General features: G+C 43.8%; 1 protein-coding gene across 1 annotated transcript; it reads right to left on the bottom strand.

Annotated features, from left to right (window-relative positions):
* Positions 1-909: 909 nt before the first annotated feature.
* LOC147437496 (oleoyl-acyl carrier protein thioesterase 2, chloroplastic-like) lies at positions 910-4,729 on the bottom strand. Its single transcript, XM_086487016.1, has 6 exons — positions 3,440-4,729; positions 3,216-3,349; positions 3,018-3,131; positions 1,962-2,130; positions 1,788-1,856; positions 910-1,703 (listed from the first exon to the last, which is right to left on the bottom strand). Exons 1-6 carry the CDS (start codon positions 4,118-4,120, stop codon positions 1,374-1,376), a joined length of 1,497 nt encoding a protein of 498 aa, XP_086343142.1. The 5' UTR covers positions 4,121-4,729; the 3' UTR covers positions 910-1,373.
* Between the last annotated feature and the right edge of the window lie 11,154 nt (positions 4,730-15,883).

Below are 15,883 nucleotides of genomic sequence, written 5' to 3'. Positions count from 1 at the left end.
ATGGAAGCGACCATAAGCTCCAAGAGCAAAGAGAGCCAAGCAAAGAAATGCAAACAGATACTTACACTTGGATAATTTTCATTTTTTGAAAGTCAATGTTTAAGTGGAAGTTGATTCCACTCAAAATAATTTTTGAAACACAAGTAATATAAAGAGTGAACTATGCTTTCAAGAGTATACCCTAACCATAATTTCACAAGCCACTGACAAAACAAAAGGTCTTCGTGGCTGCAGACCTTGTTTCTACTAATGTTGTAATCAGACAAGGTAGTTATCAATAAGATGTTACTAATGCAACTATGTCAAAATTGGCATAGTTACAAAGTTGCATATAAGACAAATAACTAGTGCACGTGTGACCATGCATGAGACAGATATTTTAGCGAAGTAATAGAGAACCATGCACAGCAACTACTCAACAAGATTACGAGTTATTGAAATTTGAGAAGAGCTTTTTTTTCTATTTGAGAATTGTTTTTGGGGTTGGGGGGGCGGGGGGGGGGGGGGAGAAGAAGAGAATTTTAACGTCGTAGGAAACTATCCCAAGAGACCTTAAAAATCTAGCCCCGACGGAGAGAGAGAGAGAGAGCTACTGAAAAGCAATTCTGCAGCTTCTGCATCGGCCGACCAAACCATAAAAACTATGCCCGCCCCGCAAGCATATTCCAGGGGGTCTTTAAAGATTATCATCTCCCAGAGTATATTGTCCGAGAGAGAGAGAGAGAGATGCTCTCACGAGTCCCGCCTCTCCCGGATGCCTGTGTCTGTGTGTGTGTGTGTGTGTGTGTGAGAGAGAGAGAGAGAGACCTGCTGTCGCAGACACTCTCCGTAGTTCAAAAAGCGCCCATTCAGCAGGTCTGCAGACGCTCTCCAAACCTTCCACAACCAATCAAGTGCTCTAAACAGGTATGACTACTCCCAGAGATGAGAGCAAATTAGAAACATTAAAGAATGGTATGAGTTTCATTACACAATGAATGATACAAATAGTCGCTCTCTACAACCAAAAAAGATGTGGGAGCTGTGCTGTGGCTGACTTCTTATATTGCATCCATCCTTCACTCTCTTTCTTCTTGTTGAACATGGCTGCAACCACAGAAGACCTTCCATAAATGTACAGAAGCCAGCCAATAATGTCTTCTGTGGCCCTAATCCAGCCTTTAATCTGCAAATATTGCCTCCTTTAGATAGATGCGCTAGTGGCCTGCGTATCTCCAAGAGGTGATGCGGTGCTTGCAGCTATGCTGCATAAGACCGCATTTTTCAAAGAAACCTGTATGGAATTGATAAGAGGTTGGCTGTTCCTATATATGTATGTCGACCCTCTTGGAGGCTTCTTCGAGAAATGACCAGCTTTCAAGAAGCAAACATAATCATGAATAGCGCTTCTTGAGCCTCCACATCGTCCGTCCGCGCAGGATTTCTGTAGAATCTGCTTGCAAGCGAAGCAGATGTGTGTAGTGAATTGGGCCAGGGGAGGTGATTCGAGGGTTTTTTATGCTGGGAGGCATAGACACATCATAAGCTGCAGGTTTTTGTGTAAATGGCAATTGTAACTTAGCTTCTTCATCATCGAGACACGGTGAAAGCGGCGAATCTGGCGAGGTTAGAGAGCAGACAACATCAGAATGGCTGCACTCCTTGCGGTACTCCAAGGTCATGCCCATAAGCTCATATGCTACCAAGAGTGATTGTGGCACACTCTGTGAACAAATAGGCAAATCGGTAATTTTAGAAAACACAAGACTTTCTTGAAAATGCTGTGGGTTTGTAGCTATGTTGCATACCTCCAAAACCCAGCTGATATACTTGACATGATTCACATGCTGGTTCATATCCATGTCATGCAACCGAGGCTGTTTAAAATCCAGAAACTTGTAATCAGGAAAATCTTTAAAAAATAAACTGCACAAGAGAATATGCAGTAAACAGGACATCAAGGGAATTAGCGGAAAGCGTACCACAAGGCCAGTTTTCATATATGGTGCAGAATCATCCAATCGCTGTATTCTTGAACAGGTTTCATCTGTCATAACACTCCTTTCCAAAAAATGAGGAGATATTTCACCCCGCACATCATCAGGCATCTTCGAGAGCTTTCTGGTATCTTGATTCATCATTGCCCAATGACTGCACCATCCATCAAGGACAAAAACAGTCACAAGCTTGACAGGTAAGGATTAGCAATTTCATATTCAGACATTGAGAATTAAAAATCAAAAACAATGTAATAATTCCACACTATCAATTTGAGCAAGCATTCTTGCTCACTGAATGAGTTGCAGGACAAAAGTAATTCAGTTCTCTACCTTGAAGCATCTGAGAAATCTAAGGGAAAGTGCATTTCAAAAAATTATATGTAACTAATATGGCAATTTGCAGAAGCTCCCAGCAGCAACTTAACAGCATCCATAAGTTATCATGCTATATTGCTGTAGTTCTTTACTGTGTTTTGCCTTCACCATGTTGTTTTGAAACTGTCAAAAAGGGCAGAAATCTTCTTCCAACTAAACTAGGTGTAAAAGTCCAGAGAGGCATACACACTGTTATGACCTTAACGAATGCATTCGGTCATCATTGACATCATCCGAGAAGTTGTGCTGTAAACAGTCTGCAGATGATGCCATATTTACCAAGTTTGATGTACATGGAGAACATTCTTCCTGCGATGAGGCTTAATATATGTGCAATATACTAGTCAGAGGTGGAAACAAGTATCGATGGAAGATTACATGGAAACATACGCGTGTGCAAGGTGTACACTTAGTGAGCTAGCAATCTTAATAACACTCTCTTTCGCGTCATCGTTATGGTCTTATCCTCTAAAAAAATGCTCTCGTGCCTTCTCCCAAGACATTTATTGTGCCAGAGTTAAAACCTGCCAAGTTCCAAATATGTACTGTTGCCCGGTTTCTGCATGTGCAATGTTTCCATAAGTTCCAAGAGAGCATATACGAGTCTAGCTACCATCAAAAAAGTATTGAGATCAAATGGAAAATTCAGAGTCAACAAGTTACCTGGTTGCTCTGGCACGAACATGACCGCTCAAATAATCTCGAACCAGAAAGTCTCTGCGCATTCCGTTTTTCCCAGACGCACTGACCCATGAATCTATCTCAACAACATCCCCCCTGCATCAAATGAGTAGCAAAGCAACATGTCAGAACACAGACACTTTGCTTCCATCATCGCAAATGCAGTGGCATAAGACTGACCAAACAGGAAAGTTGACAACTTGAATATGCATCTTTGTCACCACCCAAATTAGGCGATGTCTCATCATGGCATGAGTAGTTCCCATTCCATCGCCCACAAAATCAGACATTCCTACATGGTTTAGAGCCGTCTCCTGCAAAGAAACAAATATGTCATGCAATAAAAGAGTCAGCAATACTTACAGAAAGCAGTTGAGGACGATTGTCCCGAGAGGGTTATGTACCTGAAAAAGATTGGCCAATGTTCCAATAGAAGCCGCTCGATCAAATCCCACTTCGTATGATCGAACAACAAAAGTCTGCCTGTACACAAATCCATTTTCCACAAGCCTTCCTCGCCGAATGGAATCAATCGGTACTTGATGTACAACTTCTTTTCCCACTCTTCCAGCAGCTCCCATATCTACCGCATCTTTCCTTGGTGGAGGCAAACTTTGAAATTGCAGTTCGGCCTCTTTCTCTGCAACAGCAGCCAAGATCGCTGCTGCTAAGACAGCAACAACAGCAACATCTCGCAACCAAGTCTTTCTATCCATGAGGAGGGCAACCAGCTGTGCATTGTCGTCATCTTTCCTGGGGATGCCTGGGAGCACCAAATGGGCACGCTCATCTACCACATTCCTCCTATCTAGCTCCTGCAACTGTGCGGCACCCCGTTTCTTGCTAATCTTTGCTTCCACACTTAAATCTTGGCTTGTATGGTTGATTCGAGTGGTATGAAGGCTGCTGCGTTTGGGGATCTCGCTAGCCACAGATCTCACAGAGTGCAAATACCACCTTCGTGCAGGCGTGCATTGTTCTGCTAATCGCGAAGGCAAAGCGTCTGAAGGCAATGCAGGCCATTCTTCGCTCCCTTTCCTGCGCGAAAGGCTGCCATGCAAGAACGATCGCGCAAGGGAGCTCATGCTTTAGGTCAGAAGAGTAAAGGGGACGAAGACGAACCCAGGCGGGAATGCTGCTACTGCTGCTGAACAATAACGAGGCTTGGCAGCTCCAGAAGCTTCGCAGGGGGAAACGTAAGCGATGGCGCCAGGGAGTTCAGGAAGCACGTAGGAAGAGGCACGTAAGAAACAGATCTAGCCGGCGTTGTCTGCTTCTTCTCTAGAAGAAGGAAATGGTAGAAGCGAGGGCACATGGAAGCTCATTAATCGCAGGCTCTCGGGCCACCACCATGGACAGGTCCCCCGACCGCTGCTTGCATTCAAGCTTGGCGATCAACAGCTGGGTTGACGCTACGATAGGAGAAAGGAGGAGGCAGCAGAGAGAGGGAGAGTCGTGGCCACCTACCATACCTAGAGCGTTGTCGAAAAGAGAGAGAGATTGAAAGCTGCAAGAGAGCGCGTGCAGGTGGTGGTTGAACGTATTTGCAGCTGCTGCTGCCTTCCTCACACCTACAAAGGCTCTCTTGAAGGGGACGGGCAGAAGCCGCTGTCAGTCATCAGGTTAACGATTGTGGTGGGTAGAGAGAGAAGGCGAGCGCCCACAGATGTCGATGTGGGTAAATTCGTTAGCGAATGCGGGTAGAGAGAGAAAGGCACGCGCATACACAGTGGCACTGTGGCACCTTGAGCTATGGTGAGAGAGAGAGAGGGAGAAGGCGCTCGCGCACAAGCACAGCGTGCACAGATTCACAACAGAATGTCAATGTGCGTAATGGTGGGCTCCAGAGAGAGAAGCTTTGGGTTGGAGAGAGAGGTTCAAAGTTCATCAAAAGCTTCGGGGAGTGAGAGGCTCGATAGACAGTTAGGAAGCCAAGCTAGGCCTAGAGAGAGATACTGAGATTCAAATTTGGAGCCTCCACATGGGGCTCTAGAGAGAGGAGGTTGACGAAGAAAGAGGAGATAATAGCGCGCGGCTTGTAGAGTTCAATTCCCAAAAGCAGAAAGAAACGTAGGACACTTTTGCCACCCAACAAAATTGAATGAGGGGGGGGGAGGGGGAAGGGCCGCACAAGACTCCAGCTGTCCCAGAAACTCAACCACATCACATGCATTGCCCACAAAACACAGCTGTGATTCGTGTGTTTGTGTGTGTGTGTATGTTCATTGTGTGCCCCCCCTTGGCTCACCCTGGATATCTATCTCAATTTTCATAGTGATTAATTGCATCTCTTATTAGAGCGGTTTCCCACACATTTCTTTCAACTAAGCTAATTGCTCATCTATGCCAATCTTCGCTCCTCGTTTTTTGACAACCCTTGTTGGATTATCTGTGTAACCTCGCCTCTTCAACCTTGGCTTTTGCACGCTTATGTGTGGGCGTCCTCGACTCCTCAATTGGTAAAACTCCACCCATTTGAGCGTAGTTATGAAACTGGGCAGAGTTGACCTCTGCCAATCTGCACGAAACCTTCCACAATTGCGCTTACAAGGGGTGACCCCCTCTCCTGCGAAACGCCTCTAATATACGATTCATGTACGCCTCTAAGGTCAATCCTCCTTAACCTTAGAGGTTGAGGATTCTTGGCTCTCCTTCGTGCAAATTATGAAATTGAATTTCATGAAGGTAAGAGTTGTCGCATCTCACATTTCAAGAAATTTTCGCTAGTGCTTTGGACATGTGGGGTTTGTATTTGCCCTCTTTGGACTTCCTAAATTGTTTTTGCTTCTCTCTTTGGCCTTAAAAAAAAGCTTTAAAAGGTGTTCCATCTTGTGAAAGATTGTAGGGCAACTAGTTGTCTTTGTCCCTCGATAGTTACTCTCTAAAGCTTCTCTCTCTCTCTCTCTCTCTCTCTCTCTCTCTCACACACACACACACAGAGTTAGCATTAATGCGCATGATGCACCCTTCTTTGTTGTTGAAGTGCCTTCTATAGATGGTTAGGAATAGCATATTAACTTATGTCAAAACAATCTAAGGCCATGCTTCAGACATTCTTATCGTAAGAGTGAGTTTGATGGTGTTTACACGTGCAATTGAAGAGTGATGTAGTCAATGACAAGGATCAAATGGATCCAAGAGATTACTAGTCTCCTTATCCATTGAAATGTTCATGGATTTGCCAACCTGCATGTAGGTTGCCTTCATCTTCATCATTAAAAATGGATTAAATGTAATCAAGAGTTTTGAACTTCGATGGACATTAACACTTTGTGGGGTTTTTCCCATGCGATCTACCACCTTTGATTATTTGAACAGGAGACTCTATATGGATCATGGTGTATTAAAAAGATCAAGCTATAAGTGCACCAACTTTTGGGTGTTGTATCATTTGGTGGTACTAATGAACATCTTCTTCAACAACCATTATTGGGTCCACATTATAAAGTGCTCTATTGAGGTTGTTCATCAAATTATGAAGCTCGGTGTTTCCTATGTCTTGACTAGTAAGAAGGGCGTCCTTAAAAAGATTGCATGCCAACAATTGTATGTCCCACAAGCATCATAAAAGCTTTGATCAGTCATCGATAAAATTTTCAAAGTTTGTTGAACTACCATTGGAGTATCGATACCTTAGGAGTTGGTCCAGTATGTAGACTTTTTGGTTGTTCTTGAACCATTAAAAAAACTACATCAACTTCCGTGAAAGTGACTTGACAACGCCTCTCATGAGCATAGTTCTTGTATGTAGTGTCGATGTTGAAAAATTTGGGAGTAGAGGAATCGCTCGGAGATGCTAGGGTCTCTCTCTCTCTCTCTCTCTCTCTCTCTCTCTCTCTCTCTCTCTTATATATATATATATATATGCACGTGTGTCTTTGGCTCTTTGCTTCCACATTTTTCTCTCTTCCCACGTCCTTTTAGAAGCACAACACTCTCTCTCTCCTACTCTCTACACTATTCTAGATGAGGTGGAGAACCGACTCTCTGTTGCTCCTACGTGCTCATGCATGCAGTTTCCGACTACATGTCGTCTTGCCACCTCCCCCAATGTTTGAGTTATAAGCTTGCAGATAGTATGATGCCTGTAGAGTTGTTGGGGGCCGAAGTACCTGCAAGGGTTTTTGACGTGGGACCACGGGGGCAACATGAAAGTAGGGGAGGTAACCCTAGTAACATCAAGAGTTGTCTCTCTCTCTCACCCCCTGCTGAGTGAGTTTTCTAGCGGCTATGCATGAGTGTGTCAGGTGGCCATGCGAGCGAGAATTGCAGGAGAGGGGAGGTAGATCTCTCTCTCTCTCTCTCTCTCTCTCTCTCTCTCTCTCTCTCTCTTCTCTCTCTCTCTCTCTCTCTCTCTCTCTCTCTCTCTCTCTCTCTCTCTCTCTCTCTCTCTCTCTCTCTTAACGGAGGCTAGCTAAAGCAGGGTTGGTGTCAGAGATGAGGGTGTTGTAGCAATGTCATCGACGCAGCCAATGATTTCGGGGAGGCACAGCAGAGAGGGTCGGAGCATGGGCCGGTTCAATAAGTGAGGGAGGAGGGGGCTTGGGAAAGCAAGACGAGGAGGGCTCGCAATGGTGCCACACTGGCAAGAGGCCTCGTTTAGGTTTGCAGAGGAGTCTCTCGAGGTGGTTTTTGGGGGGAGGGGGGAGAATATTTGGGCAATATCTAAAAAGAAACTGTATTTCTTTATTAGTAACCATATATCTTGTGCATGTTGAATATTTATCCACTTTTGAGGCTCTTGCAAGCAACAAGTTGTAAGGGTGTTCTCAATCTTGATTTCTTCTTTCAGTTTGCCCATTCATTTGATGGGATGTTGTGTTGAAGCATAGATGAGTGGGAGATCAGTTGCAATAGCTTAAAAGATGTAGAAGACTTGGATGTAAATTTTGCATCTTACACACTTACATTCCTTTTTGAATCTTTTTTTTAAAATGCTTAATTGGCCTAGATTTAAATTAACTCAACATAATACATGAAAACACTAGCATATCCTTTTCACATGGGCATCCAACATATACAATAAAGTCAATTCAATGGATGCAAGCCCCCCTGTGGGATTAGAGACCACTGGCCCTAAATGTACCATTAATCCTTATTAAAAAATGTCCACTATTGCATTATATCTCCATCAAGGACCTATCCTCTTCTTCTTAGCAAGCCGCTTCCTCTTGCTTGACACAAGTCATCCACAAGTTTCCAGCAATGGTTCGCCATGCAACACTCCATTCTTTTTCAAGAATAATTGTTCATTCCTAGAAACCTATATTGCTTTCAGGACTACAGCTCTAGCTAAAGAAATTTATGTCCTCAAATCTTCATTGTCCAAGCGCCTAGAGCCAAGTGCTAGGTCTCGTTTGAAGATAGGGGTGCCAAGCCGGAAAAACACCCATCTGCACACTCTTCCAGTGAAGCGCTTGATCATAGGACATCCCCAAATGAGGTGGGATATGGTCTCAGTTTGTTGGTTGCATCCAATGGAGGTTCCATTTCCCAAACCCCTCACTTTGGCCTTATCCCTAATCGGGCCCAAACCAAAAATCATTTTCGAGTGGAAAACCATTTGCTCATCTTTGCATTCAGAGTGCCATATTTTCTCCAACACCTGGATTCATTTGACTTGCTCCACTTTTTAGACCAAGTTTTGTTGTTGAGATGCCCAACACACTGCTCAAAGAAAGCTAGCTTCTCATAAATGCTCTTTGTTGAGAAAGAGAGAAAAGACTTCCCCACAAGCCACTTCCACGCCTTCCACTTGACTATTGTGGAGCATGGTGGGAGGAAGATGTGGGAAAGGAGATCCATGAGTCTACCAACAAGGACCTCTTCTTGGAGGGACAAACTATTGACCTCTTTCAATTGTTCTAGAGACTGTCATTCTCTTTCCCTGTGGTTCCACAAAGAGGCCAAGGTTTTCCAACCCTTTGCATGTAAAATGGGTCCCCAAGGAGACCGGTGTAGAGCAATGTTTTTCCATTATCTAGCCTCTTCATCCCGAACGAGTGTGGAGGCAGCTTTGCAACATTTTCCAATGAATTTACTAGTGAAACTTCCTAGCTCTAACTACACTCTTTTGGGTGGCAAAAGTCTGTTTTTCATATCAAGATTTAACCACTTCCCCCCTCTAGATTTTAGACTTGAATTCATCACCATTTGCCTAACCATACAAGCCCAGCTCTGGTCAGATTTGGGCAAAGTCCGAAACAATTTTGCACATAGGGCCAAACTGTGAATGATTTCCTAGCTTGGCTATGGCCTCCCACTTGCCCCATTGCCATGGCCAGCTTCTAATCTCTTTGTTTCTCCATAGGAATGCCTTCCAGTTCCTATAAGAAAGTTGGAGGAATGGAGAGGGAAAGGTAATGTACGGTATCAAGAAGGTGTTGATGAGTCTTGCCCAGCAATGAAATGGAAGCAAGATAAATTCCCATATTTTCATGTTTTGTTTAAGCATGTCCTAACACCAATCGAAAGCTTGTTTGAAGGGCATCCCCTCCCCCATAGGTACTCCCAAGTGTCTGAAAATATTGCCCCTCTTAACAATCTCTCTAATCCATCCATAATGGACCATATGCTATTGCAAAAATATTAACCAGCTCCAATGTCTTTCTTGTTACCATATACATGTGGTAGTGATGTGTGTGAACACACTAGGACCGCCGGGGCATTTTTTCTCTCTTTAGGAGGTTTTTTCCGCGTGCATTTTATATACTCCCATCACTCTAGGGCTATCTATCTTTCCATTGCACACTAAGTAACACACTCTCTATTGTGTGCCTTGAGCTTCCTTCGTCTTCTCCAAGCTATGTGTTTCTCTACAACCCTAATTCCAACAATTGGTATCAGAGCAGGTCACGTCCTCCTGGGCTTAGTCGCCAGTTGCTCCAGCACACGCCTGCTCACTTTCTTCGATTTCAGTGAGCTTTGGCAAGCGTTCGCAGGTCGACAAATATTTTGGGAAAGCTCATAGAGCTTGCTCTGCTCAGAATTTTGATTTGGGCTCATTTCGGCCTCAGTTTCCACTACAGGCAGTACTACACAGGCTATTTTGTCATTTTGTGCAGAATTTTTGTCAGTGCCGTTTTCTGCATAACAGGTGCCTTATAGTCTTCTACGGTTTGTTCTATATAGCAAAGGTTGTTCCCACTCCGTTTCTCCTATTTTCGGGCAGTTTTCACATCAGGTGCAGCATTTACCATGGCTGACAACAACAACACAGATGTGTTCAAGATGTTTGTTGTTGAGGACAGGTTGGATGGGGACAACTACCCTATGTGGGCTTATATGATGCAACATGTTCTTGTGTCAAAGGTTGTCTGGAACATTGTGCAGGGCATTGATGTACGTCCTAGTTTTGAAGATGTAGGCGATGTTGAGGATGTTGCAGGTCTTGCTGCAAGGATTGCACCTATTAGAGTTGTTTTGCCTACGGCAGAACAAGCTCGTTGGGATGTTAAGGATGCGCAGGCTCATACATTGATTGCGTTCTCTGTGAAGCGCACCATTGTTCCTCACATCCGTTCAGCAAAATCTGCAAAACAAGCTTGGGATATTCTGGCAGGTCTTTATGCAAGCCGCAATGAGGCTAAAATTGCTTTGCTGCGTAAAGAGCTGGAGTCGAAGATTATGCATGAGGTAGATGATATGGACACTTTCCTTGCTAGTGTCAAGGATATCAATGAGCAACTTATTTCTACAGGTGAAGTTATTTCAGACAGCTCCCTTGTGCAGACTGTTCTTGATGCCTTACCAGATTCTTACCAGACTTTTGCTAATACTTGGAGACTTATGACCCAAGGAAATCCAGAAGTTGTCAAGTTTGATGCATTATGCACATTGCTGTTGCAAGAGTCACTTTCCAGAAAAAACAGGACTAGACAGCATGCAGTTGAACAGGCTTTTATTGCTTCTCAAAGAAAGGGTGGTAACAGTAATGCAGTCACTTCTTATGGTTCTGCTGCGAGTGGCAAAAATTCTGTTCCTAATGCTTCTGCTGGCAGCAATTCGTCTGGAAATTCTGGTGATAAGGGCAAAAAGAAGATGCGTTGCCATTATTGTAAAGCCCATGATCACTTGATCAAGTCGTGTCCTAAGTTGAAGGCCAAAGAGGCTAAGAAGAAAGAGGGTGGTTCCACTGCAAATGCTGGTTCCACTACAAATGCAGCCATTGTTGAGTCTTCTGTGAAAGGAGACTGTGTTGCTGATGTTGATGCAGAATGGGCTTTTAGTGCAGAGTGCACTTACAATCCTGTTGTCCATGATGCATTCTTGTCAGTTGCTGCAGATTCACATGTGTGGTATTTCGACAATGGTGCTACAAAGCACATTACCTCACATCATGAATTGTTTACCTCTCTCGAGTCTGTCCCTCATGGGAATTCAGTCACTTGTGCCAACAACGCCTCTTATCCAGTTCAGGGAGTTGGAAAGATTGTGCTCACTGCTGCTAATGGTAGTTCCTTCACACTTGTTGATGCACTTTATGTACCTGGGATCAAGAAGAATCTCTTGTCTGTATCCGCACTTGCTAGACTTGGACTTGTAGTCAAATTTGTGGATGACAGATGTACAGTTCATGATGTCAGTTTTGGTGATGAAATTATTGCATCTGGGCTTTTGTGTCGTGGGTTGTATAAGCTCACTTTGTATGACAAGTGTGGACAAAATTTTGCAAATGCTATTGCAGATTCAAGGGCTATTTCAGATGCAAAACTTTGGCATGCACGTTTTGGTCAACTGAATTTTGCCAGTTTGCTGCGTTTGCAGAAAACTGATATGGTTCCTTCTTTGCCGCCTCTTGAAGCACCTGTCAAACATGTTTGTGAAGGCTGTATTTTGGGTAAGATGCAGCGTTTTAAATTTCCAAAGGATGGTTTAGTTTGGGCCACATGCAGGTTGCAGCTTGTGCATAGTGATGTTTGTGGGCCCATGCAAACTCCATCCTTGGGCAATTACCTGTACTTCATGACTTTCATTGATGGTTACTCCAGGCATGCATGGGTATTTCCGCTTAAAGCGAAGTCCGAAGTTTTTATGTGCTTCAAACAATTTCTGGCTATGGCTGAAAATGTCTCGAAATGTACTATGGGCACCCTCCATTCCGATCGAGGGGGGGAGTATATGTCTCATGAATTTAATGCATTTCTAGCTAGTCGTGGGATAAAATACCAATGTACAGTGCCTTATACACCTCAGCAAAATGGTGTTGCTGAGAGGAAAAACAGGTCACTGACGAAAATGGCACGATGTATGGTCAAAAGCCAAGCTTTGCCGCATTCTTTTTGGCTTGAGGCCATCATGTGTGCCACTTATGTACTTAACAGGTGTCCTACGAAAGCTTTGCAGTCTATTACTCCATATGAAGCATGGCATGATAGAAAGCCTTCTATTGAGCACATGCGTGTTTTTGGCTGTTTGGCATATGCTTTGGTGCCACAAGTGCAGCGCAGAAAATTGGATGATAAGTCTGTCAAATGTATTTTTGTTGGTTATAGTGCTGAAAGCAAAGGTTACAGGTTGTATCATCTGCAAAAAAAACGTATTCTGGTTTCTCGGGATGTAGTGTTTGTGGAAGATTCTGTTCAGCCCTTTCATGTATTAGAGACAGTAATGTAAGCTCACAGGACATTTATGACACTTTGTTGCCTCTTTTCAGTGGTGGAAATACGAATGTAAGTTCCAATGAGGCAAATGTACAGCCTATGGGGGTTTCTGAAAATGTTTTAGATCAGCCTATTACTGATGCAGATGTACATGATGTACTTGATGAGGAAAGGGCTGAAAATGAGCAGGCTAGAGGTATGCCAAAATGGCTGGTGCACACTTTGCGTGACAGTAAATTGGATGCACGTTTGTCTAGTCGTACTCGTTCAGGCTGTCGCCATGCATCTTATGCATTAGATTGTTATGCTTTGGCTGTGTCTAGCTTACATGATGTCGAGGAGCCTCTGTCTTTTGATGAAGCACAGAATTCAGAAAATTGGATGGCTGCCATGCAATCAGAATATGATGCACTTATAGAAAATGACACATGGACTTTATGTGATTTGCCTCCTGGCAAAAAGGCCATTGGTACGAAGTGGGTTTACAAGTTGAAATGCAAGCCAGATGGTGAGATCGATCGCCATAAGGCTCGACTTGTTGCAAAAGGTTATGCACAGCAAAAAGGCATAGATTATGAAGAGACTTTTGCTCCCACTTGTCGTATGACTATTGTACATTTTCTATGTGCATTGGCAGCTCATTTTGGTTGGGATGTACATCAATCAGACATTGTTACTGCTTTCTTGAATGGTGACATATTTGAGGAAGTTTATGTAACGCAGCCTCGCGGTTTTGTCATAAAAGGACAAGAGGACAAAGTGTGCAGATGTAAGAAGGCTTTGTGTGGGTTGAAGCAATCTCCTCGTGCTTGGTATTAGAAAGCTGACACTCATTTGGTTAAACGAGACTTTCGTAACAGTCCAACAGAAAGCACATTGTATGTAAAGCGTGAGAGTGATGTACTTCTCATTGTGGTTCTTTATGTTGATGATTTTCTGATCACTGAACCAAATGAGAGACATATTGCTGAATTTAAGGCTGATTTGAATGCTACTTTCAAGATGAAAGATTTGGGGTTGTTGCATCATTACTTGGGTATACAGTTTAAACAGTGTGATGGTGGTATTGCCTTGTGTCAGAAAAGTTACATAGAGACATTGCTATGTAAGTTTGGACTTGAGGATTGCAAACCTATTGCCACTCCCATGGAAATAGGTTTGAAGTTGAGTCTACATGATGATGGCGATCCTGCTGATGTCACTCTTTACCAAACTGTTGTTGGCTGCCTCATTTATGTATGTAACACGAGGCCAGATATTCAATTTGCAGTCTCACAGGTCAGCAGATTTATGCATAGCCCAGGGTCTAAGCATTGGCAGGCTGTCAAGAGGATTTTCCGCTACCTTAGTGGCACTTTACATCTTGGCTTGTTTTATCCCAAGGGGGATCATTGGCGCCAAACTTACATGCTTTTTCGGACTCAGATTGAGCTGGTTGTTTTGACACACGAGTGTCCACAAGTGGATTTTGTTTCATGCTTGGCAGTTCATGTATATCATGGTTGAGCAAGAAGCAACCTACTGTGGCCACTTCGAGTTGTGAGGCCGAGTATAGGGTAGTCTTCACAGCTACGGTTGAGTGTGTATGGCTCAGACGCCTTATGGCTGATTTGGGTGTTGGACAGGACACTGCCAACACTATCTACACTGACAGTCAGAGCGCATTGGCAGTTGCGAGGAACCCAATTTTTCATGCTCGCACAAAGCACATTGAGGTGCATTACCACTATGTGAGGGAGAGGCTCTCAGCAGGAGGGGATCAGCTTGGCTTATGTGCCAACACAGGACAACCTTGCAGATCTTTTCACAAAGGCATTGTCTCATGAGAAGCTTGAAGCTTTCCGCAAAGCTTTGGGCTTACTCCCCTTTGTGGACTGATCCTGCCCTCATGGCATGGCACTTCCCTTTACTCATGTGCCAGCTCTCGTTCACCGCATCACTCCAGGGGGGATTTGTTACCATATACATGTGGTAATGATGTATGTGAACACACTAGGACTGCCGGGTATTTTTCCCCTCTTTAGGAGGTTTTTTCCCCCATGCATTGTATATACGCCCATCACTCTAGGGCTATCTATCTTTCCATTGCACACTAAGTAACACACTCTCTATTGTGTGCCTTGAGCTTCCTTCGTCTTCTCCAAGCTGTGTGTGTTTCTCTGCAACCCTAATTCCAACATTTCTGACATTGTTCTGTTCAGCTTTGCAAAAATAGTAATGAATCATCTGCAAACATCTTAATTAGTAGCTAAATTCCATTTTGGATTTTCAATCCTTGGATCTATCCCCTTGCTATTGCCTACTCCAACAAAGCTATTAGAGGATGGGTGCATGCAACGAACCAAAGTGGGGCCAATGGGTAGCCTTGGCGAATGGATCTCTTGACATTAAATGAGCCAACCAATCTTGAGTCGAAGAGAATCTCGGACGAGCTACCTTTGCAAAGGGTGAGAATTGTTTGGCAAATTCGTGGTCCAAATTGCAAGTGGCTCAACGTTTCTTGTACAAAGGACCACATTGTTTTGTCATAAGCCTTGTCCAGATCTAGTTGAATCATCAATATACATTCTTGCTTAAAGAACCTGGCATATTCCACTCTAGCCATGGCTACCAGTATGTTGTCATAGATTGATCTTCCCTTAATAAATCCATGTTGATGGGGGGAAATGACCTCCATTAAGATAGGAGACATTCTTTCAGCTATCATTTTTGCCAAGATCTTGTACACCATAGTCAACATGGTGATTGGTCTCCAGTGTTAAAGTTGAGAGCAGGCAGTCTGATTAGTCCCTTCTTCACACTTGGATCTAGCTTGTCATAAATGAATGCCTTGTTAATCATGGTAAAAAAGGATATCCGCAAATCCTTCCAAAATTCTAGACAAAATTTAGTGGTGTCCCATCCCCACCTGGTGATTTTTCCTTGCCCATCTTTTTTAACGCAGACCAACATTCTTCCTCCGCAAACTCTCTCTCTAAGTAGCCTGCTCTGCCTTTGTCCACCAACCTCAGCATTGCTTCAAACATTTTGGTCTTGGCCTCTTTGATTGTGGGTGAGGGTGAGTCCTCCTTCCCAATAAGTTTGTTGAGATGGCCAAGCATCATCATCTGATCCATCTGGTCCGGTTGGTGATCTTCTCACCTTTATTGTCAAGCAATGGTGTGATAGTGGCTTGTCTTTTTTCACCTTGATAGATCTAAGCAATGTCTTCCCGTTGGCTTCCTCATTCTTACCATGACTCACCTT

The sequence above is a fragment of the Adiantum capillus-veneris genome, chromosome 17 (assembly GCF_014529385.1).
Source record: "Adiantum capillus-veneris isolate H3 chromosome 17, ASM1452938v2, whole genome shotgun sequence".
NCBI lineage: Eukaryota > Viridiplantae > Streptophyta > Polypodiopsida > Polypodiales > Pteridaceae > Adiantum > Adiantum capillus-veneris.
The sequence above is the reverse complement of the archived record's forward strand: the minus strand, read 5'-3'. Positions and strand labels throughout refer to the sequence as shown.

What these genes read in the sequence shown, in the direction of transcription:
- LOC147437496 (XM_086487016.1), bottom strand. Translation starts at nt 4,120, where the DNA reads ATGAGCTCCCTTGCGCGATCGTTCTTGCATGGCAGCCTTTCGCGCAGG. An exon ending in ATATGAAAACTGGCCTTGTG is followed by an intron (nt 1,857 to 1,961) that starts GTACGCTTTCCG and finishes GATTTTAAACAG; the next exon opens with CCTCGGTTGCATGACATGGA. An exon ending in ATATCAGCTGGGTTTTGGAG is followed by an intron (nt 1,704 to 1,787) that starts GTATGCAACATA and finishes ATTTGTTCACAG; the next exon opens with AGTGTGCCACAATCACTCTT.